General features: G+C 38.7%; 2 protein-coding genes and 1 long non-coding RNA gene across 4 annotated transcripts in view; 2 read left to right on the forward strand and 1 right to left on the reverse strand.

Moving 5' to 3' along the window:
* Window positions 1–3,430: 3,430 nt before the first annotated feature.
* Window positions 3,431–22,045, forward strand: mapre2 (microtubule-associated protein, RP/EB family, member 2). Of its 2 annotated transcripts, none has more exons than XM_084911224.1 (7): window positions 3,431–3,529; window positions 15,581–15,708; window positions 17,003–17,148; window positions 17,252–17,468; window positions 17,708–17,853; window positions 20,314–20,472; window positions 20,616–22,045. In XM_084911224.1, exons 2-7 carry the CDS (start codon window positions 15,588–15,590, stop codon window positions 20,712–20,714), a joined length of 888 nt encoding a protein of 295 aa, XP_084767350.1. In that variant the 5' UTR covers window positions 3,431–3,529; window positions 15,581–15,587; the 3' UTR covers window positions 20,715–22,045. The 2 variants fall into 2 exon arrangements, with proteins under 2 accessions (XP_084767350.1, XP_084767349.1); XM_084911223.1 differs by lacking the exon at window positions 3,431–3,529 and adding an exon at window positions 12,373–12,674.
* Window positions 17,279–25,150, reverse strand: LOC146367711 (uncharacterized). Its single transcript, XR_014797483.1, has 2 exons — window positions 25,059–25,150; window positions 17,279–22,115 (listed from the first exon to the last, which is right to left on the reverse strand). It is a non-coding gene; the product is annotated as an uncharacterized LOC146367711 (long non-coding RNA).
* spidr (scaffold protein involved in DNA repair) overlaps window positions 25,113–27,633 on the forward strand; it is a 42,476-nt gene continuing 39,955 nt past the window's right edge. Inside the window, exons 1-4 of the mRNA XM_084911222.1 lie at window positions 25,113–25,292; window positions 25,617–25,778; window positions 25,874–25,937; window positions 27,011–27,217. Coding sequence (XP_084767348.1) covers window positions 25,278–25,292; window positions 25,617–25,778; window positions 25,874–25,937; window positions 27,011–27,217 — 448 coding nt within the window. The 5' untranslated portion in view covers window positions 25,113–25,277. The remainder of the gene's footprint in view (window positions 25,293–25,616; window positions 25,779–25,873; window positions 25,938–27,010; window positions 27,218–27,633) is intronic.

The raw sequence follows: 27,633 nt of genomic DNA on the forward strand, positions 1-27,633 counted from the left end.
ACTGCATTTACTATCAGTGGTTTATGAATTAAGGTTAAATCATAGATAATCTGCCATTGTTCCCTTTGCTAGTCACTCAAATCTTTGTGACTTGCACACAAACACACACATACACACTCGATGTATTTTCTGAGTGTGCACCAAACTTTACCCAGTCACTTTAGGAAAAGTGGCAAGCCAATCTAAAATCATAAATGTGTGAAATATCTAGTTTGATTTTTGAGCAAGTTCATAGCAGTGATTTTGCATGGTGGTGGTGCATAATAAAGTGTTGACACAATATCAAAATTTTCGCCTATGAACTCCTTTCTTTCTTTTTCCATTCCAGAATGGCACACTTCAATTGGCTTGGTTTGGCAGTGCACATTTATTATCTGTCATAAATGCACTGTTGACTGCCCTCAACCTATTGTCTATAATTCATCACAGAGACCCACCATCTGAGGTAACATAAAAGCAGCCATCCGGCACTGAATCTCATAGTCATGTGCATATTAGGAGGGAGATTTTTGCTCTTGGCTCAGGCGCCATCAAAAGCATATGAATTAACTGATTTTTAGGCTTTATTATTGTAATATGGGTTTGAGGTTTGTTTGTTTTTTTTAAAACACACAAACGAAGGCCAATCATTTCATCGTTTGAAGACCTCTTAAATAGATACACACTGAACATTCATCTCCAACTCTTTACAGGCTACTAACCACTTTATGACAGCACAATATAAAGAATATATTCTGCCTTCATCTGCTCCATGTTGTGTGTACTCAGGTAAAATATGTAACAAAAACTAACAATACAACAAAGAATTTAGTCCAAGGCACTTTTGTCCTTTCTCAAAAGTGCATCACTGCACCCTGGTGGTAAAAGCGGAGAAGTGCAGCTTCAACGGTAAATCAGAAACATTCACTTTTTGTGTCTCTGGTGAAAAACTAAAGATGTATTATGGTCCATGGGTTTTTGGACAATGACACGTTTTTATTTTTTGTATTTTTGCTTCTGGACACCACCACAGTGGATTTTAATTCAATCAACAAAAATTTTATTTGTAGAAGAACCTGACAACAGCAGTCGCCTCAAAGTGTTTTATACAGAGAAAACTCCAACAAACAGACAACCTCCTATGAGCAAGCACCTGGCGACAGCGGGAAGGAAAATCTCCCTTTTAACAGGAAGAAGCCTCTGGCAAAACCAGGCTTGGGGAGGGTTGGTCATCCGGGTTGGGGGAGGAAAACATTGAAGTGCAACAGTTTCACATGAACTGTTAAGGAATTACAGATGTTTTTATACAGACTCATACATTTTCAGAAGTAATGGGAAAATGTATGACAATTTTAAATATCAGGATTGTTTTTAACACCAGGATGAAAATCCTTTGCAGTCAGTGACTGCCTAAAGATTAGAACCCATGGGCATGACCAAATGCTGTGAGATGCTCTGCTAGGCTTCGACTGCAGCCGCCTTCCGTTGCTGCTCATTTTCTTTTCTGCATTCAGTAAGTGAAAAGCGTGCTCTGCTGGGTGGAGTTCAGGTGACTGACTTGTCCATTGAAGACTATGCCTTTTATTTACCTTTACTCTTGGGTTGCTTTTATAGTATGCTCTGGGCCATTATCCATCTGTGCTTTCAAGCTCGGTTTTGCAGCATTTGATTGAATCGGACCAGGGAGTACAGCCCTGTTAACCTTACAATTCATCCTACTTCTTCTATCATCAATAAATGCTGGTGACCCTGTTCCACTGGCAGCTATACATGCCCATACCATAACACTTCCTCCACCATATATATGATGTGGTATGCTCAAGATAATGAACTGATTTTCAGCTTTAGGCTCTTTTGGATGTTCTATGATAAGTGAGTGTAACCAGTAGTTTACACATTGCTGTAAATCATTTGTATTGCCATTCTTGAATGCATCCATTCATTGTGGTCGTGGACAATACACCTGCCTCCACAGAGTGCGTTCTTGTCTTGTTTAGGTGTTGTGAAGCTGTTTTTCATGGAAATAATTCTGCCATCATCCCTTTTGGTTGTCTTTGTGTTTTTTGGGGGACATTTTGGTGTTACTGACAGTCAGTCAGTGCATTCCTTATTTTTAGACATGTATCAAATTTAGCCATTGCTACAGTTTTTGCCAACTGTGTGAAAGGTTTATTTTGAATTTTTCACACAGATAAACATAAGGCCCCACCTGGTCATGAAACTGCTTGCTAGTTGCCCAATTATTTATGAGCCACTGAAAAAGCATAAACAGTAAATGCAAAATGTTTGTTAAGTATCTCGAATTAAAGCTGAAAGTCTACACTTTAATCACATTCTGGGTTTTTCAATACACTAGCGTGTACAAGAGAAAAAAAATCTAACCGTATATTTAACTTAATCTATGAATTATATATATGAATACTAGATAAGAGACAATAATATGATGCAGTATTCATACAACATTATTTTCATTATGACAATATGATTACAAGATGATATTGTCACAAGATGATTATATTTATCAATCATTCCATATATGGAATTTAAAAATAATGGGCATAAATTTTTTTTAAAAATGGCTTCAAATGTCTAACTTACAACCTTTTTCAATAATATAATTTTAATTTTGAACAACAGCTCAGAATATGCAGATACTCAGTTTAAATAATTCAGCCAGTCTTCACATTTCAAGTGCTGAAAACAGACAATATATGGAAATTTTGCTTGATTAAACCCCTGTAGTTATTATTTGGAAATTAATTAATCAGCCAAATGCATCCACTGTCTCATATCAGCAACAATACCATTTTTTTAGTGCAAAAAAAAGAAAAGAAAAAAAACCCCATCATTGTATCATTCAGTATGCCTGACTATATACACAAGTTTTCCAGGATTTAGACATAAACATAGACTTTATTAATCCCACACTGGGAACATTAATTTATTACAAGGGTCAGGAAGAAAAATGAATTCGAGTTATATTAGAAAAATAAAAATCGAAAAATAAATAACAAGAATAGTGTACATAGATGTCAAAACACTATGTTATATACAAATTGTCATTATACACAGTAAAAAAAAACAACAACAAAAAAACAAACACCGAAATGTATGTACATAGCGTGCAGTAGGTGTGGTAATGTGTACAGATAAATACAGCCAGTATTTATCCTGTGTGGGTGTTGTTCATTTTGAGGTCTTTCATTCGTATTATTTTACATATTTATTTTATAAACGGTGGTGTTCAGCTGCGTGCATCTTCAGATGGACGATTTGCATTTTCCTGGAGTAAAAGTGAAGTGACACGAGGCGACAGGACAGAAAGCTGTCTGATTGTTGTGAACGATCAACGCATCACAACTCGATTGGTCAATATCATGACAGAGGTCGGCGACGCACCAATCAGCAGAAAGAGCGATGAGACGCTGTCCATTCAGCTCTCCGCTCGCAGTTCACCGTCTTACGAGAATGGGCGTTTGAGGGTGGGGTGACTCAGCCGGAAAACAGCCCTTTTTTTAACACCTTGTAACCTGCGGATCGGAGTTCACTGGTGAGTGAGATTTGCTTTTACTGAAAATTTTCACTGTGGAATTTGAATTGAAACGTGCAACGGCGAAAATCAATGCAGAAATATGAACGTATTTAAGCGGCGGTCGCTGTTTTGTACCGTGATGTTGCCCGGGGTCAGGACATACGTCGGCTGTCACAGCACTGTCAAAGTAATGGCAGGAGGAAATATTAGCCAACTGTAACTTGACGGTTAGCCGGAGAAGATGTAACACTGTATTTATAAGTCACGTCTACCTTCGTAAAAGTCTGTTTGATAGCATTAGCTTGCTTTTCCAGGCAGTCTGTCATTTCTAATACAAAGTTGAGTTAGCTTAATTTACGAGACTTGGTGCAGCAGCTAGCTGCTCGGTGGCGGTGGAGGCGCTTAAAAAATCTCAGAAAAGAGGAGCACTGTTTGGTGTTTTCCCTCATCAGCAACCACAGCTAAAAGAAGGGACAGAAGAAATGAAGAAGGGGTCACCATAGACGAGTGTCGCCTTTTGTCTTGGGTGCAGATAATGCCCTTTCTAAATGCCAAATGAAAACTTTCTTTCTAAAGTAGCCGGTTAACAATCTCTCAGGTCTAAGGAAAAGACTCCTCGCAGTCTAACAGGGTTTTTCTCCCTTAATATCATCCTAACCCGTTTTTCTGGAGATCATAACCTCTACAACCTGCAGCTCGGATTAACAGAGGTGCATTTGGGATCCTCTACCAAAGGTTGGTTAGCTCTTAGTGGGGAAAGGGCAAGCACAACTCTGCCTGATGCTTCACAGCCCAGGGTTGACTCATTGCAGGCTAACGTATAGCAACACTTACTGTAAGAGCATCATCTTCCAGATGTGGGCTGACATGCTACCCCACCCTTACAAAACCCTCAGCAAGCAGCATTCACAAGAAAAAAAAGCTCTCGGCTGTCTGGCTGCTCCCTTACACTTAAAGACTTTTTATGTAAAAAAAAAAAAAAATTATTTACTTATTGCTCTATATATGACGTACTGTGTAGGAATGTGGGGAAAAACAAGGCGAGCAGTCTTTTTACTACTAAAAAAAAATCCATATGAATGATAACAAACTATGACTAGTCAGTAAATCCATTATTTATTCAATTAAATACACAGAAATTCAAAGATTTAGTAGACTATAACATAGTTTAAATGATGTACAAAGCATGCAATCCACAATTACCACTTAATATCCAGAAGCTGTTTAAAATGAGGGATAACAAACACAAATGACAATGTATGATGATGATTATCCAGTTTAGTGTGAAGATGCTTTAAGTACTGAGAGTTCATCTGTAGCTGGATTTGACATAAGCAATTTATTTCTTTTTCTTATTTAGTTGCGATTCTTTTTAAAATGTTCCTTTTTTGCTGATTTTAGGTGTTCCAAAAGTCTCACCTTTAACCTATACCCTTTTGGATTTCTCATTAATTTCTTGTCATATAAATAAACTGAATAAAGATAAAGAATTTGCAGCCTAAATGTATTTTTACTCATAGTCTTACTCAAGTCTGACTCAACTAACATATTATTAGGTTAGTAAAACTTATGAGTTAACTTATAGTTGTACTCCTAAAATTACATGAATGAATGTTAAATGGTCACCATATTTCCACTCTCAGTATTCCTTGTCTTACCCCATTTAAAACTATATCAAGGGATTATATAAGATTGCTGTTTCTCAAGATTACATTATGTGACACATCATTTGATTGATGTATATCTTTTCATTTTAGTGTTAGGGTACATCCATACTAAAAACTATGCTTTCGTTTTCAAAACATGTAATTTTTCCTAATCTGTCTCGCATCCACACAGCTTAAAGAGACCGTTTTGAAAAAAGCTTCTGACACACTTTTAGTTGGAAAACTCAGCATTGGATATTTTAGTCCAAACATGCTGATGCTTTTTGTAAAGGGATGACTGTGTTCACCTCATGATTGGGTCTTTTAAAATTGAGCCAAAACAATCTAGCAAAGCTCACAAACCTTTTATTTCTACCGTCCCATTGCCATGACTTAATCAAGCAATGTTGCTGTTACTTATCCACAGTTTTGGTCAGAAGTTTACATACACTCATCATGGGCAGGAATATCATGGCAATTTGTGATTTCTTTGAACTGTTCTTTTTCCAAGGTGGAATTATTGTACACCATACATCTTTAATGACTTAAAAAAAAACAAAATTAGGTGCACAAGTTTGAATTTATTTTAGATTTACTCTAATCCACACAGCCTCAAACATAAATGTACACCCACACTAATGATTTGTTTAAATGTCTCTTAGCAAAAGCATCTAAACCAGATGCTTTTGGTAGCCATCAACAACCTTCAGTACCACTTATGAAAAGATTTGAGTGAGTGAATATTTGTGAGCCTGTATATATACTTTGATCCTGTGTGAATTAGAAAAAATGTGCACTTTACGCTTCGATGTTCCTGCTCCTTTTTTATTTTTATAACCTACCATACAGTGTTTTAGCATCTAATAGGCATTCATGTTAATGGATCTACTCTACTTTTTATTTCAGTCAATACTTATAAGTGTGTTGTTTTTTTGTTTTTTTGTAATGTAGTGGTAAGCATCAGCTACCTGCCTCAGATTGCGATGATACTGTACATTTCAAAATGTTGGTCAAATGGCACTCGGACATTTTGTGTCTTTAAGAGAATTTCTGTTCTTTATTTCAATTTCTTTTTGTCAAGTGCAGCACGGAGGAACATCCCTCTGCAGTTGAAGTAAGCAGTAATAGATCCAGAGGATGTGTGTGTTTATATTTCATTCTTAGGGCTTTACAACCTAACCATATATTTAGAAAAATCTATGCGTGCGCCACCTCTTCAGGCCCTTCAGATTGGGAAGTGATAAATTTATTCCTGTGACAGCCTAGAGTTAACATTAACCCACCCACCTTGCAGTGACACGGTATGGTGGGGGTACAGTTTCTGGCCACTGGGACGAGCGCACTTTCCTGTTTTCATGCCTTCCCTGAAGTTTGACCATGACATGCTTTCACTGTGTGCTGCTGCCAGACACAAAGCAGACCTCTGTGCTTGTGTTGTGCCCAGTGTGCTACGGTATGGCTGTCACTTGTCAGTCTGAAAGGGCTTCTAGCGTTACCATAGTGGAAAAGTAGCATTGCATGCCTGTGGCTGCCAGTGGAAGTGTCTGCAATTCAGTCAGTAATGAGATTAGTCTTGGTTATGCCTTGTGTTCAGCTCTGCAGGAATTTGTGTAGACTACTACACAAAGACTACTTTTGACCCAGCAGAGCAGTGGTGTCAAATTCATTTCAGTTTTGCGGGCTGCTTGCATTTGAGTTTGCTCTCAAATGAGCTGAGCCCAGTAAAACCAACGACTAGCAACGTGGGCTTAGTTCTTAATATCTCATTAAAAAAAAAAACCTCACACCAAATATATTCAGTAAATTAACAAATAATGAAGTGCAGCCTCAGTCTTTATGAAAAATAAGAACAAACTCAGCTTTCTACACTTAGTTTACTGCCATGACATAGTCATGAACTTTTTTGTATTCTTTAATGACTAATTGGAAGTGTCGATGACTTCTTTACATTTATTTCACAATTTGGACCCTTGGGTGTTCCTTGTGCTGGATGTTTGACACCCTTACAGAAGAAGAAGAGGGAATGTCTTTCAGGGTGACCACACAAGATTCCCAAGTCAAATTAGAGATTAATATTATGCATACTGTTCACTGCCTTGATTTATTTCTGTTACCTCCATCTGAGTGATTCAAATGGAAAAAAATAAGACTCATAGTGTAAATTATGGGAGCAACTTCACAGTTAAATAATATAGGAATCTGCAGCTTCAGATTAAAGCTCTTTTGCATTGTTTTCCAAATGTTGAAGCCGTATAATTACTGTTGTAAGTGTACAAAAAGTAATGCATGGAATTTTGACATGTTGAAGGCCCTGATTTATACTGATGTGGACATTTGTAAGGGGGTAAAAACTGATCACAGAAGGAGAAAACAACATACACCTAAAGCAATAAAACTGTCAGGAGAAACTGCTGTAAGACCTACCTGTCCTGTGTTCTGGACCAGAAATGTACACATCCTTCAGCAAGTGACATTTCTGTCATTTGTTTGGGAAGAGTTAGCGGGTGCTTTCCAAGCTAACAAGCTGACTGCACCCCCTGGGTAGTACAGCCTTCAATGCCTCAGCTGCTTCTCCAACAGAGATGGATTTTTACATATAAACAACTGTATTGGCTGTGTATGTCTGTAAAATACAAACGGGAAAAGTTGATGTCCACAGCCTTCAGCAGATGACATAAAAGAAAAAAGGATTTGAACCAGAAACAGAAAACTGATTTGTTTTCTTTTTGTTGTTGTTGTTTTGATTGTATTAAAGCTGTTTGCTAGTGGAGCAAGAAAGATAGGTGTTATATTCAAAAGTGCTTTCATCACCTGGCAGTATAATGAAAAAAAGAACTAATGAAATTTCAGATGATAGAGAACAGAATGACTATTTTCTGCACATGTAAGCACAAGTGTTCTTTTTAAACTTTGACTTGCCCTTTGGTATGTCTTGGATACAAAAAATGTTAAAAGCTGTTGTCCTATGTCATTTCATAACTAAGTTAATAAAACTCTGTATATTCACTGGCCACTTGCACCATGCTAGTACAGGATTGGATCTCCTATTGCTTTCAAAACTCTTGAGTTTGAGCTTTGTGACATAGTGTGTTATCTGTTGGAAGTAGCCATTAGAAGATTGGTACACTGTGGTCATAAAGGGATGGACGGGGTCAGCAGCAGTACTGGAGCAGGCTGTGGCATTTAAACAATCCTCAGTTGGTACTCAGGAGCCCAAAGTGTGCCACGACAATATCCCAAAAACGGGTTAAACCACTGATGCAATGCTGGATGGCTCTATGGTTTCATTTTTTTACACCAAACTCTGACCCTACCATCTAAATGTAGCAACAGAAATTGAAACTCATCAGACTAGGCAACATTTTTCCAATCTTCTGTTGTCCCATTTTGGTGACTGAATTGTAACCTCAGTTTGCTTTTTTGAGTCCTGTGATCTCTGGCATCACTGAGGCATTTTCAGACAGTGAGCTTTTCTTTTTCTGACCATTTATTTAGTCCATAAACTCTAGAGACTGTTATGTTGGGATCCCAGTAGATCAGCAGTTTCTGAAATACTCCGACCTGCCTGTCTGCTACCAGCAACCATATTAAATTCAAAGTTGATTACATTGCCTTTCCTTCCCATTCTCAACTTTTTGAAATTCAGCAGGTCGCCTTGACCCTGTCTGCATGCCTAAATGCATCGAGCTGCTGCTGTGTAATGATCTGATTAGAAATGTATGTTAATGAGTAGTAGGTGTACCTAATGTAGTGGCCTGTGAGTGTACATATGGGGCAATTAAAAAAGAAAGTCCTTATATTTATACTGAAAATTGTATTATCAAAAGACAAGAAGTGAATAAAACTGGACTATATATATCGTTTTCCATTTTTAAAACATTCATCTAGAGTTAAATTTATTGATTTATAACTGTGACCTCAACTTTGGCCTGATGGTGGCACCAGAGTTCTATTTAAGAGTTTCAGCTGAGCACAAAGACTGTTGACTCTGAATTGTGAGTACTTGACATTAGAAGCAGTATTGTTGATTTTGACAGAAAATTGTTGGCCCCTGCAGCAGAGTGAGTGTTGATTTGAGGATCAAATTCCAGTAAATAAGCCCTGCTAATGTTTAACGGAAGTTGCTCCCTTACATTGCAGGCCAAAAACATGCTGACAAGAAAAAGTCCAGTCACCTCAGGTGTGAGTTTACCTTTGGACCGATGATGGTGGTGAATAGATCGTAGGATAGACCTCAAAATCTGTACCTGTATTTCTTGCACCATCACCGTTTAAGTTTATATGTAAACTGTAAAGGCCTGTCCTCAGACTCAAATAGCAATTAGGTCTTCTAAATAAAGGAGTGGCAGAGAAAATATAAGAAACAGTAGGAAAGAAATCAAGGCAATAGAACAGAATAGCAGAAATGCTTCATCTTTGTCCTTTGAACATAGTTTGTGCATAAAATCCCTGCATCTTTGCTTAACTGTTTTCAGCAGGTAGCGTACTCCCCTGCTGTTATAAAGCTTTTCATCATCCCTGTTAAATACTGTCATGTGTACTATTGCATTCTTGATTACTAACCATAAAAGGCTGGACTGACTCTGCTATTTTGATATTATCAGATTAATACTGGGCTATTTGCACAAATCATTATTCTTATAGTGTGAAAAAGAAATTCATTTTTAAAATCAATACAAATGAGATATTTGTATTTGTATTAGTTACATTTATTTATGTAATGCCTTTTACAGACATAAAAGTTACAAAGCGCTGTACAACTAAAACCAATAGAGAGTGACTCACACTCGCGTTTAAACTATATAGAGCTCACTTTTTAGACCTTATTTCTGTGTCCCATTTCACTGTGGTTGCCCAGCAGTGATAAAAGCAACACAAAACAAAGCAGTTTAACACCAACACATTGGTAACACAAACAGAAGAGAGCTTAGCAACCACAGGACTGTTGTTTGCGCTTAAACCACAGACCCGTGCATACTGATTTATGATGTTCATGTGGTTTATAATTACATTTATTACACACATTTTATACATTTTAACGTACGTTACAGCTGAATTATAGACTGATTAATTGGTTTGCTGTTGAACAGAAAATTAATCTGTAAATGTTGAAATTGGGAATGGACCTATTCTCAAATTATGGTTGATGCTGATTTATCATATTTGTTCGTATAGTCTTGTTTGTTATTCATTTCCCCTTTTGTGTCAGGCAATCAAATCAAAAATAATACGAAATAACAGTTTTAAAGGCTTTACATTTACATTTACATTAGATTTCATGACATTTGAAGACACCACTTGCATTTTGGGTAATGGTTATAATGCACTGATATATGTGGCTTGTATCAGCATATCAGTGATTGAGGTGGTGTGTTTATATTTTGTGTCATATCAGTTTTTGATGACTAAATGATTTTTAAAAAATGTACTAAAGAGCTAGAAAAGTATAAGCAAGGAAGCAATTTATTTATATAGCACTTCCAGAACAACTCCCAGCTAAACACGAAGTGCTGTACACTTGACATGCCAGAAATGATACATTGAATAAGTTAAAAAAAAAAAAAAAGATAAAAATTAAAAAAATAAGATGATAATTAAAATTACATTTAAAATAATAAAATACCCTGGCTTTCACTGTATGACCACTAGGGTGGACTCCAGCCCCCCTGTGACCCCAAATTAGGTTAGCGGTTTAGAACATGGATGGATTGCTTTGTTTCTCTGGAACAAAGGTGAAATGACTATCGTCAATGACATAATTTTGATTTTCACATTAGCTTCACAATTGGTACATCCCAAATAATGGTGACGTTTTTTATTTTATTTTACTGATTGGACATTTTGTGATTATAAGTAGATTCCTCGGATCATGTAAAAAGTAAAATAAAATGGATTCTTGTTCTCGGTTGATTTACTGGTGATGATGCTGAGTAATTGATGTTGATTAGATCGATAGTTTGCATACATGCATCATGGTCATGAGGGTTATGCTAATTTGTAGCGTTTAAAGATTCATTTGAGCTGTTCTTTTGGGTGGAATTGTTGTAAACCATTAATCTTAAATGACTTTTAAAAAACTAAATTTTGTGAACTGGTTTGAACTTATTTTGGATTTACTCTAATCCGCAGACCCTCAAAAATATTCATGCACCCCCACTAAAATTTGGTTATATGTCTCTTAGCAAGTTGCTCTTCAACCAGACTCTTTTGGTAGTCATCAACAAACTTCTGACATAACTCTGGCTGGATATTTGAACACTTCTTACGAGAATCGGTAGAGTTGTTGGTTTCGTGGCACAGACCCAGCTTTAAGCGTAGTCCATAAATTTTCAATAGCATTGAGGTTTGGGTTTTGGAAGTCTATTCGAGTCTATTTTAGGTGAAGTTGTACAATTTGGAGATAGTCTTCCTTCATTATTCTGCCCACTTTGTGCAGTATACCAGTACCACTAGACATGATGCCCCAGAACATAATGCTACCACTACTATATTTTTTTTTTTTAAAAATGTATGCTGTACAGTATTTCCACCCTGGAAAAAGAACAACTCAAGAAATCGTTAAAAGTTAACCTGATATTCATGCCCATGATGAGCGTGTGTAAACTTCTGACTGAAATTCAAGATGTTTTGGTGTTCCAATAAAGTAAAATCCCCAGGACTGTTTATTGGGGTTTAATCAACTCAAACAAAAATGGTCAAAAACTGACAGGAAATGCATACACTTATGTTAGTAAGGTAACAGACTCTTTGCTTTAACTGTATGCGCACAGTCCCCCCCTCTCCACGGGCCCATATTTACACACACAATTTAATTGATTAAGTCATGTGGTTAGTAATCAAAACAGCATTTTATCACACACCATGAATGGACATGATTTCATCACCAACACTACTGGGTATCGTTTGCCTACATCTGCTTTAATGCCAATCAGCTATCTGATGATCTAAATCAAGGTGAAGTGGGTGTGCTGCGTCTTCCCTTTAATCCCATCCCTTCTTTTTAGCTGATTGGTTGTCGCCTCTGAGTTTTTTTGTTGTTGTTTTTTCTTCTTTTAATTAATCCCCTCGCCGCACCTCAAAAAGCGACGAGCATCGCACATCGATCTGACCTCCCCGGCGATACTTTTCAGCACTCAAGTAATCAATGAAATTTTGGTGTACTGAAATAGCCCACCATAGGGAAAACAGGCAGCCAACCCCGCGAGTCACGTGGTACAGGGAGCAGCAACGTCATTAGGGCAGAGATTTGTGAGGAATAAGCAGACAGAAGGAGAGAGAGCCCCGGAGGTGCGGCACTTTCTTAGCATTTTGCATCGTTCCTCTTGCTTTTTTTTCCCTCGTCCCCCCTCGGCCAGAGAGAGAACAGAGTTTCTGTTCAACATTTTAGAGACCCAAATGCCCGGTCCCACCCAAGCCCTTTCCCCAAATGGAGAGAATAACAACGACATCGTCCAGGACAACGGAACCAACATCATTCCTTACAGGAAAAATACAGTGCGAGGAGAGCGCGCCTACAGGTAAACCAGTGAAATGTCGCATTTGGTTTAATGTCAGGAAAAGAAAATCACACCGCTGCAGACCCCCCCCCAAAAAAACCCGCAATCCGGCCTCCTCCTCTTCTTCGGCGTTTTCCTCCCTGCACCCATCCGCTTTTCCCCCCCACTCACCAATCACACTCCCCTGTCATGTTAGCCCTCTGTACCCGACACTGTGTCGTAAATCGCTCTTAAGTTAGCTTAAACCCTCCCCCTGCTTCTCCAGTAGCACCCGAAACCACTGCTGGGACTAGCATGTAACGCTGTCAACTGTTTTATTGTATTTGGTGGTGCGCAATGGCACAGGCACGTTTTTTGGAGGAGTGGGTCCAGCTTGTCAGATGACAGGACTACACAGACAGCTCCTCCTGTTCCTCCTCCTGCTGCTGCTGCTAGAATATTCCCATCGTGACTTGACACTCCGCAGCTACTGAATCCCCCCCACTGTCGCCATTAATGTGTCTGGGTGATGTTGTACTGTGGGTGTCTGTAAGGGGGGGACCCTCTACTAAGACTTGCCGCACAAGCCCGGTTTCTTCTTATTGAATTGAAGCATCAAGCCCAGCCCTGGTGTCGGCAGGCTATCCCTGCAAGGCTAACAAAGCATGCTAAGCGGCGCATACATCCGCTTTGTTGACATGGAGAGGGGCTGGCCCAGTTTCCTTCCTAGAGCCGAGGCTCTGCTGCTGCTGCTGCAGTGGTCTGATAACCCAACTTTAACGCTGAATGGTTGGGGTTATTATTATGCTGCATATCCTGGTGTCTGTTTGAGGGGGATGATTTGGCACCATATTATCGCGGTTATAAAACCACCAGATGGGTGTTTCTTTTAATGCAGCTGTTCTTGTCTGTGAAATGTTGTAAAAATTAGAATCAGTATTGAGATCAGCTCGACTTCTTGCATTGAGGACTGTAGACCTGCAAACAGTCTTTGGAGAAGTCAGATTGTGGGTTTTAGAGAAGGCCTCAAGGCAAAAACAGCAGTCAGTGAGAAAATAAATGCTTTATCCTGCTTTCCTTGCTGTTGGAAGTCAATATTGTAGTTGAATTTAGGTTTTTTTTTATTCATTGCACAGCTTTGCTCCTTGCACGGGAACATTATAAAGCTGCAGTAATATGTGCAATGACATATTTGCATGTTTATATATTACTGATTGTGTTTTAAAGAGCTCATTTCCATTATTATGATGCTCTGTTGCAATTCTCTGAATGATCGTTTTTTCATATTTCAGATATTCTCAGGTGGGATGTCCACTCATGTGCAGACTTTCCTTCCACAGTGTCTCACGCTAAGAGTTAACAAATGAATTAGGAAGAAATAACTGTTTTGTTGACTTATTTTAAATGTGTAGCTTAAGGGTCAAAGTTTGAGTTTACTGATGTATCTTTGGCACATTGCATGCTTTCAGTATGCAGGCCTGAATGCATACTGCAAGTAGAACAGGTGCCCTGAGGCCTCCAAAGTCACAGTTTTGCAATCAGATCAAATCTAATCAGCCTTTGCAACAGCTTCTATCTGCTCCGCTGTGCAGGAAAAGTCAAATTAAAAGATCCCTTTTTCATCCTGCAATGTATTATAAGTATCTACAGGAGATCATCACCTCACTCAGTCATTCATTTGGTTAAAAAAAACCAAAAAACTGCTCAGATATTTTAAGGAGCTTGGAAATAAAGGGACTGGACTTCTTAAAGACATTTCACCTCTCATCCGAGAAGCCTTTTCAGTTCTAAAACCAAAAGGTGGAGAGTCCCTGCTCAGATATGACTGTTTCTTAAAGTGTATAGCAAGGAACTGTTTATGCTGAGATAATCGAATCTGCTTTGAGTTTGCAGACAAAGTTACCCCCACAAACCCAGGGTAATTTCTTGAATTTATTGCTGTGCTTTTGTCCCGTGTTCCACCACTGTGTGGGTATTTTAATGTGACTTAACTTGTTAAGCAGATAGTCTTGCATACAGAGATCATTTTGCCCAAGATAACATTGATTCATGCCAGATTTCAATCTCCAAGCCCAAACTTGTATTTCCAGTATCAAACTGTGATCTTATCTGCACCTCTACTGCTTTGTGTTATAGTTTGCCTAACAGTCTATGACAGACTGTTAGGGAGGGCTTTGGACTCTGTGTGTCACACCTGAGGACGATAATGTGGACATTAGTATTGTTGACATGTAGCAGCCAGGGGTCGGGTGGCATTGGGGAGGTTCAGAGTATGTTTTATGCTGCTGGGCTTCTTTGCGGGTCAGTCTGGGCATGTGGAGAAATGCTAAAGATCAACTCGTGTGCTATGTCTAGATGCAGTCTCACTGTTTGGTTTCCAGGCTGAAGATTTTATTTAAGAGATTATACAATTCTGTATAGTTTAACTGATTGGGCTAAACATGAGCAAAGCAGTTAGGATTTGTTTGGCCAGTAGTTGTTCTAATTAACCAACATTAACTGTCCAGCAGCTCTTTTTTGTGGCCTTTTTTATATTTTAAAGTCTTGAGACATAATTTTAATGTATTTCATGTGAAAAGGAAATGTGATTTAGATCTTGTCTTTGTGTTTTGAAATAATTTAAGCTGGGCTGTTTTATTGTATATTGAATAGTCAACTGAATTTGCATTAGTATAAACTGTTTATTGATGTTTTTTGTGTATTACCAATTCTTATTTCACTTTCCCAGGGACTGCAGATAGCTGAGTCTCTGAGGAGACTTTTTTTAAAAAAATACATCGTCTCACAGTAAATGGCAGCCCCTTGTCACCATGTCTTAAAATCTTAACCTATTTGAGAAGTTGTCCTATTTTTGAAGACCAACAAACTGACTTGAGACAGAAAGAAATAGGACATCTATCACAGCAACCTAGCTTTTGTTTTTCAGTGTTGTTTCCTTTCTATTGCAGTTGGGGGATGGCGGTCAACGTATACTCTACCTCAATAACCCAGGAGACTATGAGCAGGCATGACATTACTGCCTGGGTTAACGATATCCTCTGCCTAAACTACACGAAAGTGGAGCAGCTCTCCTCAGGTGAGAACAGACGGACCTTTAAAAAGAAAGGAAAAAAACTCGTTCTTCTCTCTCGCTTCAGCTCATCCTCTTCCTTCCTCCTCCTGTGCCCGAGTCGCTGTCTGAAATGGGGGGGGGGGGGGTTTAGTGGTTGGTCTTTGCCTGAATAGCTTTCGGTGTAAGCTGGCGGTTAAAGCAACCTGTGGAAACATGTTCACCTCTCCCTGGAAGAGAGTTGTCTATAAATAAACTCTGCCGTGTGCTCTCCTGCTGTGACCAAGTAATCCAATTTCAATCACCCTCTGCCTACACAAACACATGCACACCCACCCCCTTTTCTCAGGGTGTGGTTTGGTTTAGATGGTTTTCTCATGAGCTCCCTGGTTGGGTTCATGTGAGCTTTACCTAAGGTTGAGCTGGTGTCCTCTTTTCAAATGGATCACTAAGCTTCAGTTAATGTGAGCCATGTTAACGTGAAAGCTCATTAATATTTGTCTTTTTAAAGAAATGAGGTCAAGGATCTGGACATGAAAAGCCTCACATGTACAAAGGCAGGCATAAAAAAAAGAATCGTAGAATGTGTGCAATAACATAAGATGTACTTTATTTATCTCCAAACTTTGTGAATGCTTTTGTTACAGCAGCTAAAATTTAAGATTAAACACTGCCTTTAAGAAAATGGGTTTATAGTATATAGATCAATAAGATAAAATGCGCTGTGACAAAACCGGTCATTCAGGAGGAAATCTGAGTACAGCTGCTACTCCTCTGAGCAAGTTGAGGTGGTTCACCTAGGATGACTCCTAGGTGAAGTGTTTTGTACATATCTTGCTAGCAGGACAGACCCAGGACAGGCTGGAAAGATGAAATAATAGGTAATAATATAATATAACAAAGTAAAATATCTCAAATTCAAAAGAAAAGAAAAAAAAAAAAGCTGGCTAAACGTAGTAACAACACAGTAAATATCAAATCACATTCAAGTGACTCCGTATAACAGTGCAGTGCAATAAAGTTGCTTATTGTACACAGTTTTAAGTGTTGTGACTGCAGAGTTTATTTAAGCTGTTAACATGGGAGAACAGATGATTCCCTGCCCGACAGACGTGTGTATTTTAAAGAGTTATTGCACGAGTAGAAAAGATTTCCTGTAACTGTGGTAGCACAATCAGTCTGTTAGAGAGTAAGTGGTCAGGATTATTCACGGCATGTTTTTCAGTGTTCTGCTCTTGCTCTCCACCCCCCCCCCCCCCCACCCCCCTTACATAATTATTCTTGTGGTGCTTAACTATTTTTATTATTAATAATTCTTTAGGAGCTGCTTATTGCCAGTTCATGGATCTGCTCTTCCCTGGCTGCATCAGTCTTAAGAAGGTCAAGTTTCAAGCTAAACTAGAACACGAGTACATTCACAACTTCAAACTGTTGCAGGCATCCTTCAAAAGGATGAACGTGGACAAGGTGAGTGTCCTGAATATCTTTTACCTTTTTTTTTTTTTTTCTTTTTTTTTTCACCTCGTTTTACTGTTCGGGGGTTTTAACAGAGTCTTTTTTTGTTGTTCAGATTATTCCTGTGGAGAAACTGGTCAAAGGCAGATTTCAGGACAATCTCGATTTCATCCAGTGGTTTAAGAAATTCTTTGACGCCAATTACGACGGCAAAGATTACGACCCAGTTGCAGCCAGGCAGGGTCAGGATGCCATCCCCCCGCCTGATCCCGGTGAGCAAATCTTCAACCTGCCAAAGAAGTCTCACCATGCAGCCAGTTCTCCTACCGCAGGTAAGATTCAACTGATGAATAAAACAAAACGAAGGTTATAAATTATGCATGTATGCTTACTTTTATCTGCACTTTTTTTTTTGACACCTTTGGACTGGATGTATATGGTATCAAATGGCTAGACTGTTACTTTTCCTGCTCATATATCAGCTCCTGTGATTATTTGGTCCGATTTGTCAAGTTTACACTCAGATATGGTGACAAGCGACCCTTTATTCATAAATATTTCTTCGCTGCAGGAGCATCCAGGTCGAGCTCTACTACTCCTAAGTCTTCAACGCCAACATCCAGACCCTCGTCCGCCAAAAAGATCCCCGCATCCGTGTCAACTCCTGCCAAAGGAGAGAAAGAACTGGAAGCACAAGTCACACATCTTACTGAGCAGGTACGTCTGTGTAAAGCTCAATTGTGAGCTTTTTTTTTTAATTTTAATTTTTTGTAAACCTTTCAGCTGTAAACGGCTGGTAGGGCGATAACAATACCGTAACGGGTGGCGGCATGGACATCCATTTGTGAATGCGATAACTTGAAAATGAGGAAATGTAGGATTTTGAAAGTGATAACACAGGTGTATCGATTTAAAATCTTGGATGAGTTTGAATCTCAGTGACCTCAAGGTCAGAGGTCAAATTTTCTGAAAATCTTTTGAATGCAATAACTAAGTAGGAAGTCACCTAGCATTTTTAAAATTGTTACTCAATGTTATTGTGACTCAAATAACTGGATCCTAATTTATTAACATCATAGAATGATAGACTGTAGAATTTATTCTAGGTTTATCTAAGGGCCAGTTTATGCTCACTGCTCTCACCAAATGACAGAAGTGATGTCACTTGCAGTAAGGCATGGCATGTTTTGGCATTTTTTTCGGCCAGCCGTGCACCTTTTCAGTTTACGTAGCTTTGGATGCTACTGCAGCCTCAGCTATTTAAAATATTTACAGGCTTGAGGCAAGGCTGTCTATATGGGCATATATATGACACATGTATGCAGGAGCGCAGGGATTCCCATATGGTACAGAACTCATGCAGAGAGATTTCTACAGCAGCTGAAGAAGATCGCAAAGAGACAAAAGCGCCACAGTGACGAGTAGAAATGGACGTAGCTGTGCAATATCAGCACATCGGTGTGAGAAGTGACCAATGCGGCGAGCATAAATAGGGTTGAAGCCTCTGTCTCTGTCAGGCTGTCAGCCAGCTCCCCTGCACTGAATCTCCCATATGTTACTACGGTGATCACTGTGTAAATCAGCCTGCATGAAGCTGCAGAGACACACAACCACTAATCAATGTGAATTATATTTGATGTGTCATAATCAGTTGCACTAATGGAAAACTGCCCGTCACAGTTGGCATCGTGTTGGAGTTGATGTGAAACTGAGTCTGAATTTACTATGTATATATTTTTGAATGCAACTAAATTTGGAAGACGGAGTCATTTCATGTTGAAGTACAGTCGTTAACTGCAGGAGCTTTGACACATTTTTCACTCCAAATTGACCAGATTTGTATTACTGGGTCTAATATTACAGGTCGGTAAGTAAACTGTCTTTTCTCTTTGATAAGATATAGTTTTATCTTCAGTTGTCTGCATGTTGTCCCTCCAGGCTTTAACTGTTTGGTCGTGGTTGTGGTCCAATGTAAAATTGGTTGGTTGGCCCTCACTGAATCAGGTTGGTAATCAGTGTGGGCGAATGACAGAATAAAATTGCTGTTTTCTAGCTTCCTGGCATGGTCCTCACTGACACTGATTCGTGTTCCTCCGTCCACTGGATTAAAATGGAAGGTCGTCTCTTCATTTACTCGTTGCCATGGTGAATCCTGGTATTGGAGCTCCATTGATGATGGCTTTTCTTCTGCTACACATTCGCTTGACTGAGAGAGAACATACTCAGAAATGATTCAATAATAACTAATAGCTGTGATCAACTTCTGTGGCACTCAAAACTCAAACTGAGTTTGTTAAACCTGCTTTGTGGAACATGGCCAAAGTCGCCCCCTGCTGGCTGTAAGAAAGGGTGCAGATTTAAGGCACTTGTACATTTCACTTTTCAGACCTGGAGCTACATCTATCTTTTATATACAGTCTGTGTCAAATTAGGAGTCAGACCTAAATCCACTTCTCACTCTGTGGATAGACTAATGGTTCCTTAGAAAGCTGGTATAGCAATAGGCTGTGATTGATGTTACACCTGACACGTCATATTTGGAGATTCAAAGTACTATAGATTTAAAATCTTAGCAGACATTCAACTTGTTTCCAAATATTAAAAACAGCACTGAGGCATTTTAAAGGCACTGTATGTGGTTGGGTTAAAAAAAAACCAACCTGTACATACAAAGCTGCTAAATGCTGTGTGGATATTGTGTAGTTGTTCCACTCTGAGATCCAAAATGTTGCTGGCTGCATTAAATTTGGTACAGTACATGTCAGATTCAAGCCAAGGATTAAACTAAGAAGAAGCGGGCTTGGAGCTCTTGTGCAGTGACCACAAGCCAGAAAATGCTGCCAGGCAGCATTTGATTTTATTCATTTATTTATTTATTTTTTATGTACATTTGTTAAGCAGAAACTGGTGAATAGAAGACAAAGACTTAACTGATCGGTAGATCCTTTACTGATATAATGATTGCATTCAATCATTCAGAGCTGCTCTAGTGCTCAAATCACATGTAACTGAAGACAACTTGTATCAGTTAAACAGTTTATCTTGAGTCGTTTTCTTAGAAAGAATCATTCGGATCAGTTTTAATCAGCTTTGTGTTTCTTCTCTGCTTATCTTTTAACGTTGGGAGTCTGTTCAGAGTTTGTGTGTTTTGAAATGCTTGAACATTTATTTTTGCAGGTGAACACACTAAAGTTGGCACTGGAAGGAGTGGAGAAGGAGCGAGACTACTACTTCAGCAAGCTGCGAGAGGTGGAGCTGCTCTGTCAGGAACAGGGGGAGGAAAACGCCCCGTTTGTCGATCGGCTAATGGAGATCCTGTACGCCTCCGATGAGCAGGTCAGTCCGGGCCTTTAGATTGATCCGAGCAGGATTCAGGGCTCCTCGTGCTCATTCTTTGTTGAGGAAATCATGTGGATTTAATTCAGTGTTTGTGTGCAGTTACATGCGCTTGCCTCAACTCTCTCTCTTTTCTTTTTTAGGAACGAGGGGAGCTAGCTGAGGGCGACGGACAGGAAGTGGACCAGCAAGCCCACGAGGAGGTGCCAGACGATCAGCAGGAGGAGCAGGATGAATACTGACTGCCATCATCCTTCACCGCAGTTACACCCCACTCTCTCTTTATTTTATTTTTTTTAATTTAATTTTTTTGACTATGTGAGAACTGTTAAAGGATTTTCATTTGTCCTCATTTTTATTTTTCATCTTCTCTGAAACTGAGCACATGAAGAAGCCTCCTGAAAGAAGCACCATCACAGGTTTTTGTTTGGGTTTTTTTTGTACCCCTCTGCTCACTGTTCAATGTTTCTTGTGACTTTTGGTGAACTGCTGTGGCGGGTTTGTGGCAATGACCTCCACCAGCGGACAAGCTCAGACCATCAGAGGACTGTGTGGGCGCAAAGTCAATTCAAATCCTGCAGTAGATGTGATGAAATGCTGAAGTTTAGACAGGTAACCACTACCTGTCAGTGCAAGTGTTAGACTCCCTGCTATTTTTATTTCTTTTTTTTTTTTTCATATCAACAATATTAATCATAAGAATGCAATAAGCAAAGCCCTGGAAGGGCTCGTAGTAGCTCTTATTTAACCTCCTTCCATATGTTGCACTGACATTTGACTTCGTATTGGACAATCTGTCCATAGACCCTCACCGTATTTATTATTGTTGTTGTTATTAAGACTTAGGAATAGTGCAAGGATCTGAATTGCATCCTCGTGAAGGTGGATAATAAAATGTAGTTAAATCCCAACTGTATGACTGTGTCACAGCTGTCATTACAAATTACAAGATTTCAGATAATCAGTGTGCTCGGCTTAGCGTTTGTTCCCACCACACAAGGTGGCTTTAGTAATAGAGATTTAAACCGTAAACATAGGGAAGGAAGAAACATCATTGTGGAGTAGTCTTATGATGAAGCAGCAGTTTTAAGTTGTAAACCTCCGCTGGAACTGTTGGGATATTTTTTATTATTTTTTTTTTTAATCACAGGTCTTAGGGAGATGTCAGTTCACTGAGCAATTTGTTACACTATATTCCAGTAAGTACATTGTATACCCTTTCTTGATATTGCATTTACTAATATTGAACTGGGCAGTGCACCACGATGCTTTAGTCATATATTATTGTGTAAATGAAAAAGAATGTAAACATGTACTGTCAATAATTAATGAATGGTAAATGTTTTGTTTTCTTTTTTTATGTCCCACTCATTATGCATTCCCCGACAAAAAATCGTGTTGCATGTTTGCATTTTATTTGTGAATAACTTGACCTGCTTTTTACATATTTAATAAAAAAAATTAAAAAAAAAAACATGTTAAGTGAGCTTTTGTATGTTTAACCTGCTCTTTGAAAGATGTTGAGATTCGAATGGATTTGCTGTAATAAAAATCACCTTTTGAGTCCACGGGAGGTTGTTGTCCGTCAATCCATTTTCTTCCACTTACTCGGGGCCGGGTCGCAGGGCAGCCGTCTAAGCACACTAGAGGCGAAACCATGAAACAGGAAGTGAGAACATCACTTAAGTGTTTAGTTAAGCTTTAGTTAACACTTAACTACAACAAGAACTAAAGATGCCAGTATACTCAAGAATATATAAAGATCTATGAATGACAAAAAAAAGTCCCAGTCATATCCAGTATCATCACAGAATGACCCTAAAATGACCCTAAAAACCACTGAGCTTTGTTCTTCAACTCTTCTTCAGTTTCTTTTTGGAGGGGTTTCTGCCTCTTTTTGAGGCTTCAACTCTTCTGGGAAAGGGTTTCCACAAGTTTTAGGAATGTTTATGGGAATTTTTGATCATTCTTCCAGAAGCACATTTGTAGATAGGATATTTCATGAGAAGGCCTTGCTCACAGTCTCTGCTCTAAATCATCCCAAAGCTGTACTATCGGGTTGAGGTCAGGACACTGTGCAGGCCAGTCAAGTTCTTCCACACCCAGAATGCCAGAAGTGTGATTCATCCTTCCAGAGAACATGTCTCCAATGCTCTAGAGTCCAGGGGTGACGCGCTTTACACCACTACATCCATCGCTTTGCATTGTGCTTGGTAACTAAGGCTTGGATGTAGCTGCTTGGTCATGGAAACCCATTTCATGAACCTCTCTGCACACTGTTATTGAGCTAATCTGAAGGCCACATTAAGTTTGGAGGTCAGGAGTTATTGGCACTGTAGAAAGTTGGCGACTTCTGCCCACTATACCCCTCAGCATCCTCTGACCCTGTTCTGTGATTTTGACGTGACCTGTCACTTAATGGCTTAGTTGTCATCGAACCTAATCCCTTCCACTTTGTTACATTACCACCAACTGTTGACTGTGGAATATTTAGTACTGAGGGATTTACACAACAGGACTTGTTTCACAGGTGGCATCCTATCATGGTACTACGCTGGAATTTACTAAGCTCTTGAGAACGACTCATTCTTTCACAAATGTTTGCAGAAGCAGTTTGCATGCCTAGGTGTTTGATTTTACACACCTGTGTCTACGGAAGTGATTGGAACACAGCGAGTGAGTGAATACTTTGGGCAATATAGTGTATCTAGTACAGCATTTATAGTTTGTTTTAACCAGCAACCAAAAAAAACTTTTTCTATATTATCATTTATTAGATTTACTACACCAAGGACTAGGTGGGAACAGTGGGAAGGAAAAACTCCCTTTTACAGAAAGAAACCCCTGGCAGAACCAGGGTCAGTAAGGGGTTGTCATCTGCTGCAGCCTATGCACTTGTATTTTGAAAAGAGGGTTGTAACTTCCCATGTAAATAAATATTTCCTTGTCTCTGTTATTCAGTGGTTATGCAGCAGGCGACTGTCTTCCTTAAACCACAAAACAGGGAAGAGAAGATTCTTGGGTTGATTTTTTGAGCTGTGCTTTTAAGGCCTCCAAAATGCCTGGAACGACAGTCACATCATTGTTTTCCATCACAGTCTGAAGCACATATTTCGAGCCAAATTTGTGACACAGTTCTTTGTAGATTCGGATGTGCTGATTTTTTTTTTTTTTTTTTTTTACAGTATTTGGTACCGTAACTCAATTCTTCTACAATCCTCTCCTTCACATAAGTCACTATTTGATGAAAAAATAAGTTTGCAACTGATGTGTAGGTTTTGTTAGCAGTGTGACAGACTAATTTTGCTAGGCACAAGGTTAGAAAGGTCTGGTCAACTCAACATTTAAGAAGCAGTGGAAGTGGATATGTAGTCAAACATCCCAAGGAATTAGCTCCCTCTGTTGTAGAGGTCTCTGCACAGTCCTGCTCAAGATTTTTTACTTCAGTGATTCAAAAATCAAGATTGTGGCCATGCAAAGTTTCGCAAGCCAAGACTCATTTCATTGCTGTCATAATTTTCAGGCTCATATGGAGCCCTGGATCCTATCACATTCTTATTGTGTAAAAAGAACCTTTCACACAATAAGGCTGATGGATAGTTCAGTTGCAGAAAAAAAGTGTTTAGATATTTTACTTAAAGTAGGTTAATAGTTCAGAGGTTGTACATTGTAATATATGTGAAGTAAAATGACAGTTTTTAGAATCATATACATGATGTCATTGGATAACAGTTACTGATTTATTGCTGTCTATGTCTTTTTCATGTTGCAGCTATTGATTATTTTAACTATTTATATGTTGTTTAGTAGCTTGAGTTATAATAATCCACTTAATTTTCGGAATAATACATAACTAAAGCATTTTAAAAAGTAGTAAGAAGTAGAAGAGTAAGAAGTGCAATAATTGGATTCAAATAGGGAGTGGTTGTAGCTCAGAAGGTAGAGCAGGTCATCTACTACTTGGAAGGTTGGTGGTTTGCTGGTTGCTCTATTCTGCACGCCAGATATCCTTGGACAAGATATTGATTCCAAGTTGCTTTGCGATGCATCCATCGGAGTGTGAATATGTGTCAAAGTGCTTAAGTGTTTGTATGTATGTCTGGGCTACTCTAACATTCTTTGTATGAATGGGAGAATGAGGCATAAAGGGCATTGAATGCTTGGGTAGGGAAGAAAAGCTTGAAAAGCTTAAAGACTTTTAAACAGTTATTGTTATTATTAAAGAGAAGGTCCCTTTGCTTCCCTGCAAAAAGGAGAAATGCATTAAAGAGGCTTCCACCATAGATTCCAATTCCAATTAATAATAATAATAATAATAATAATAATGATAAAAATAATAATAACAGTGTGATATGACTCTTTATAAAGAGTAGTAACTTGGCCTGTATATTTACTGTAGTAATGATTTTTGGACTTTTACCTGTAGCAGTAGAATAATATACCCTTTGGTACGTATTTAAACTTGTGCAGTTCAGCCTAGTGCAGAAAAGCAAACTCAAGAAGAAAACTGTATTAAGAGTTTGAAGAAAAGTGAATCAATCTAAATTTTACAGGCATAACTGAGTGATTTGGTGTGAGAATCTCACCCATATCCGCCTCCGGTCCACGCTGGTGAGTTATGAAACGCACCTCCAGATTGGGTAACCGCCACTAGTTTGTTCCTGCGCTTAGCAAACTAGTGAGGGAGGAAACACCGGTAACTTCACAAAGATGGGTTCAAGATATATTATATTGCTAATGACGCTTTGGAGACACGCACACAGACCACTTCAGTAACTCTGCATTGACTGTTTTTTTTTTCCTCAATGAGTTCCAGGAAGGTAAGAAGTCTGGTAACTAGCTAGCCAGTTAATGCTACTCAATGGAGTATAGCTAGTTAGCTTTAGCAGCCTATGTTATCCGGTTTTGCCCGCCCACAGCGGAAAGGGGTTTACCAGCCAGGCATGTGTTGCTAGAATCATATTTTAACTATTAATAACAGCAAATTATCCACTGTCATTTGTAATTCGGTTGTCAGAGTAAATACAGGTGAAATTATCATTAAAGCCTCCAGCAGGGTTATCTTAGCAAAAACCGTTAAAGGCTTTTTAAAAAATTATTATTATTAAGCTAACCCCTTTTACTTCTTCATTAATTTTCTGCAGCGTAAAAGGTACTCCAGGGACATAAAGTGCGTTTTCTTTCCCGATGATATCCAAAATGCTCTCCCGAAAGTGGGCAGGGAGCCCTCTTCGCTCTCCTCCCTTTCATCCGCTAAGAGCTGGGAGAAGTGTGGAGACAGTTTTTTGGATAGTCCGGTGACAAAGGTGATAAAGATCAACAGCTTTCCGTCCATCTCTTAGCATTATCACCCTGCTACTCCAACTGTGTTCATACTGTGGATTTCTGTTTTTTGTTGCAGATCATTCCGTCTTCAGGAAGAAAACTATCTACTCTAAAGAAGCTGAAACAGTTGTCTGCTGCAGGTATCTTGCTCAGTTTGCTGGCCTTTCTTGCTATGGTCCATCTCAGACTTTTCTATCTTCTATCTAACCTCACAACTTTTAATACTCTGTAAGTACCTCATACTTAAGTGTACAGTACTGTTCACAAGTCAGGGCCCACTCATTTCTTTCAAGTTTGTTAGGAAAATGGGAAATATGTACAGCAGTTATAAAATAATTAGTCTGTGGCAACAGGTAGCTTCCTTATAATCGCTGTCCGAAGCTTTCCAGAGGAAAAGAAATATCTAATGTATGATGTTTCAGAGGGCTTTTACTTTGAAATGCACAATTAGACTGGGTTACACTGTGAGGGTGTATCCTATTACTCCAGGGCAATTACTAAGTAGAAACAGGAAGTTTCCTTATCATAGCTTTCTGAAGCTTTCCAGATGAAAAAGAGCTCATATATGCCATTTCTTTTACTTTGAAATACAAAATCATACTTTTTTGTTATTGACTGGAAAACACTTTAGGGGTGTGTGCTCTTAATCTAAATTGAAATTAGTCTGTGGAAACGGTGAATTTCTTGTACATGTCTTTTAAAATGTAAATGTTTAAAAAGGGTTATTAATATATTTGTCATATTTGCATATTTTTAGTTGTCATTTGAAATTTACTTTTCATATTGATTTCTGTATCATTGCTTATTTAACGAATCATTACATCATTAATGACAGATTAAATGTACTGGTCAATCTTGAAATCACCTTCACCTGAAGATCACTTTTAAGTGGGTTTCTCTTAACGTGATACCTAGTATATGCGCACATAACACAAAACATGGGGCATGCTTGATTTATAGTAATTATTAAAACATGTGCAAACCTAAATGGAAATAGTATCTGAGGCAAAAACAGAGTTTGTACAATTCTAACAAGCTAGAAAGTCAGTATTTATACGGCCACCTTTATTTTTCAGCACAGCCGCAACTGTTATAGGCAAGCTTTCTTGTAATTTCTTCAATAGTCTTCAGAAGTAAGTCTCCAGTTTTAACAAGAACCTCATAGTGATTCAATTCGAACATTGCATTGTCCCCTTCTGTATGCGTTTCCCAGTTCAGAGCAGTTCCCCTCACCGTGAGGAGGACCCAGTGAACATTGCATGGAGCTCCAGTGACGCTGAGCAGCCTGATGATGAGACCCAGGAGCAGCATCCATCCAGAGTTACTGCACGGAGGCAGCAGCAGTGTAACAGTCGAGGGAGACCCACAGCTTCCACTCAGTCTTACAGCAGAGCACTGCTCATGCTTAGCACTGATAAAGGTATAAAATTAAGTTGTGACTTGCTGAGGGAGAAATTTTACGTTTCAGGTTATTCTAACTGAAGTTCACCTTTAAAAAAATAAGATCTTCAAACATTTCTTTTTTTTTTTTTCAATTTTTTAACGGCAAAACAAATAGTTTCTGACCTTTGGAGGTGCTTTATGGTCAAACTAGCGCCTTCTTTGTTTTAGTCTTTATGACAAAAAAGCATATGTCGGTGTACTATCAGTCTTCTTCATTTACAGTTACTTTTTTTACAGTTTGCCATTTTTAGAAGCTCAAAATGAATTGGACAAACCAACATAACATTTAAATGTAAAAGTAGTTCTTAATATTTAGATGAAAATCCTTTATAGTCTGTGACTGAGTACTAGAACCCATGGACTTTACTAAATGCTGTTTCCTCCCTTGAGATG

This window comes from Perissodus microlepis, chromosome 18 (assembly GCF_051167445.1).
Source record: "Perissodus microlepis isolate ML-2025 ecotype Zambia chromosome 18, ASM5116744v1, whole genome shotgun sequence".
Lineage (NCBI taxonomy): Eukaryota > Metazoa > Chordata > Actinopteri > Cichliformes > Cichlidae > Perissodus > Perissodus microlepis.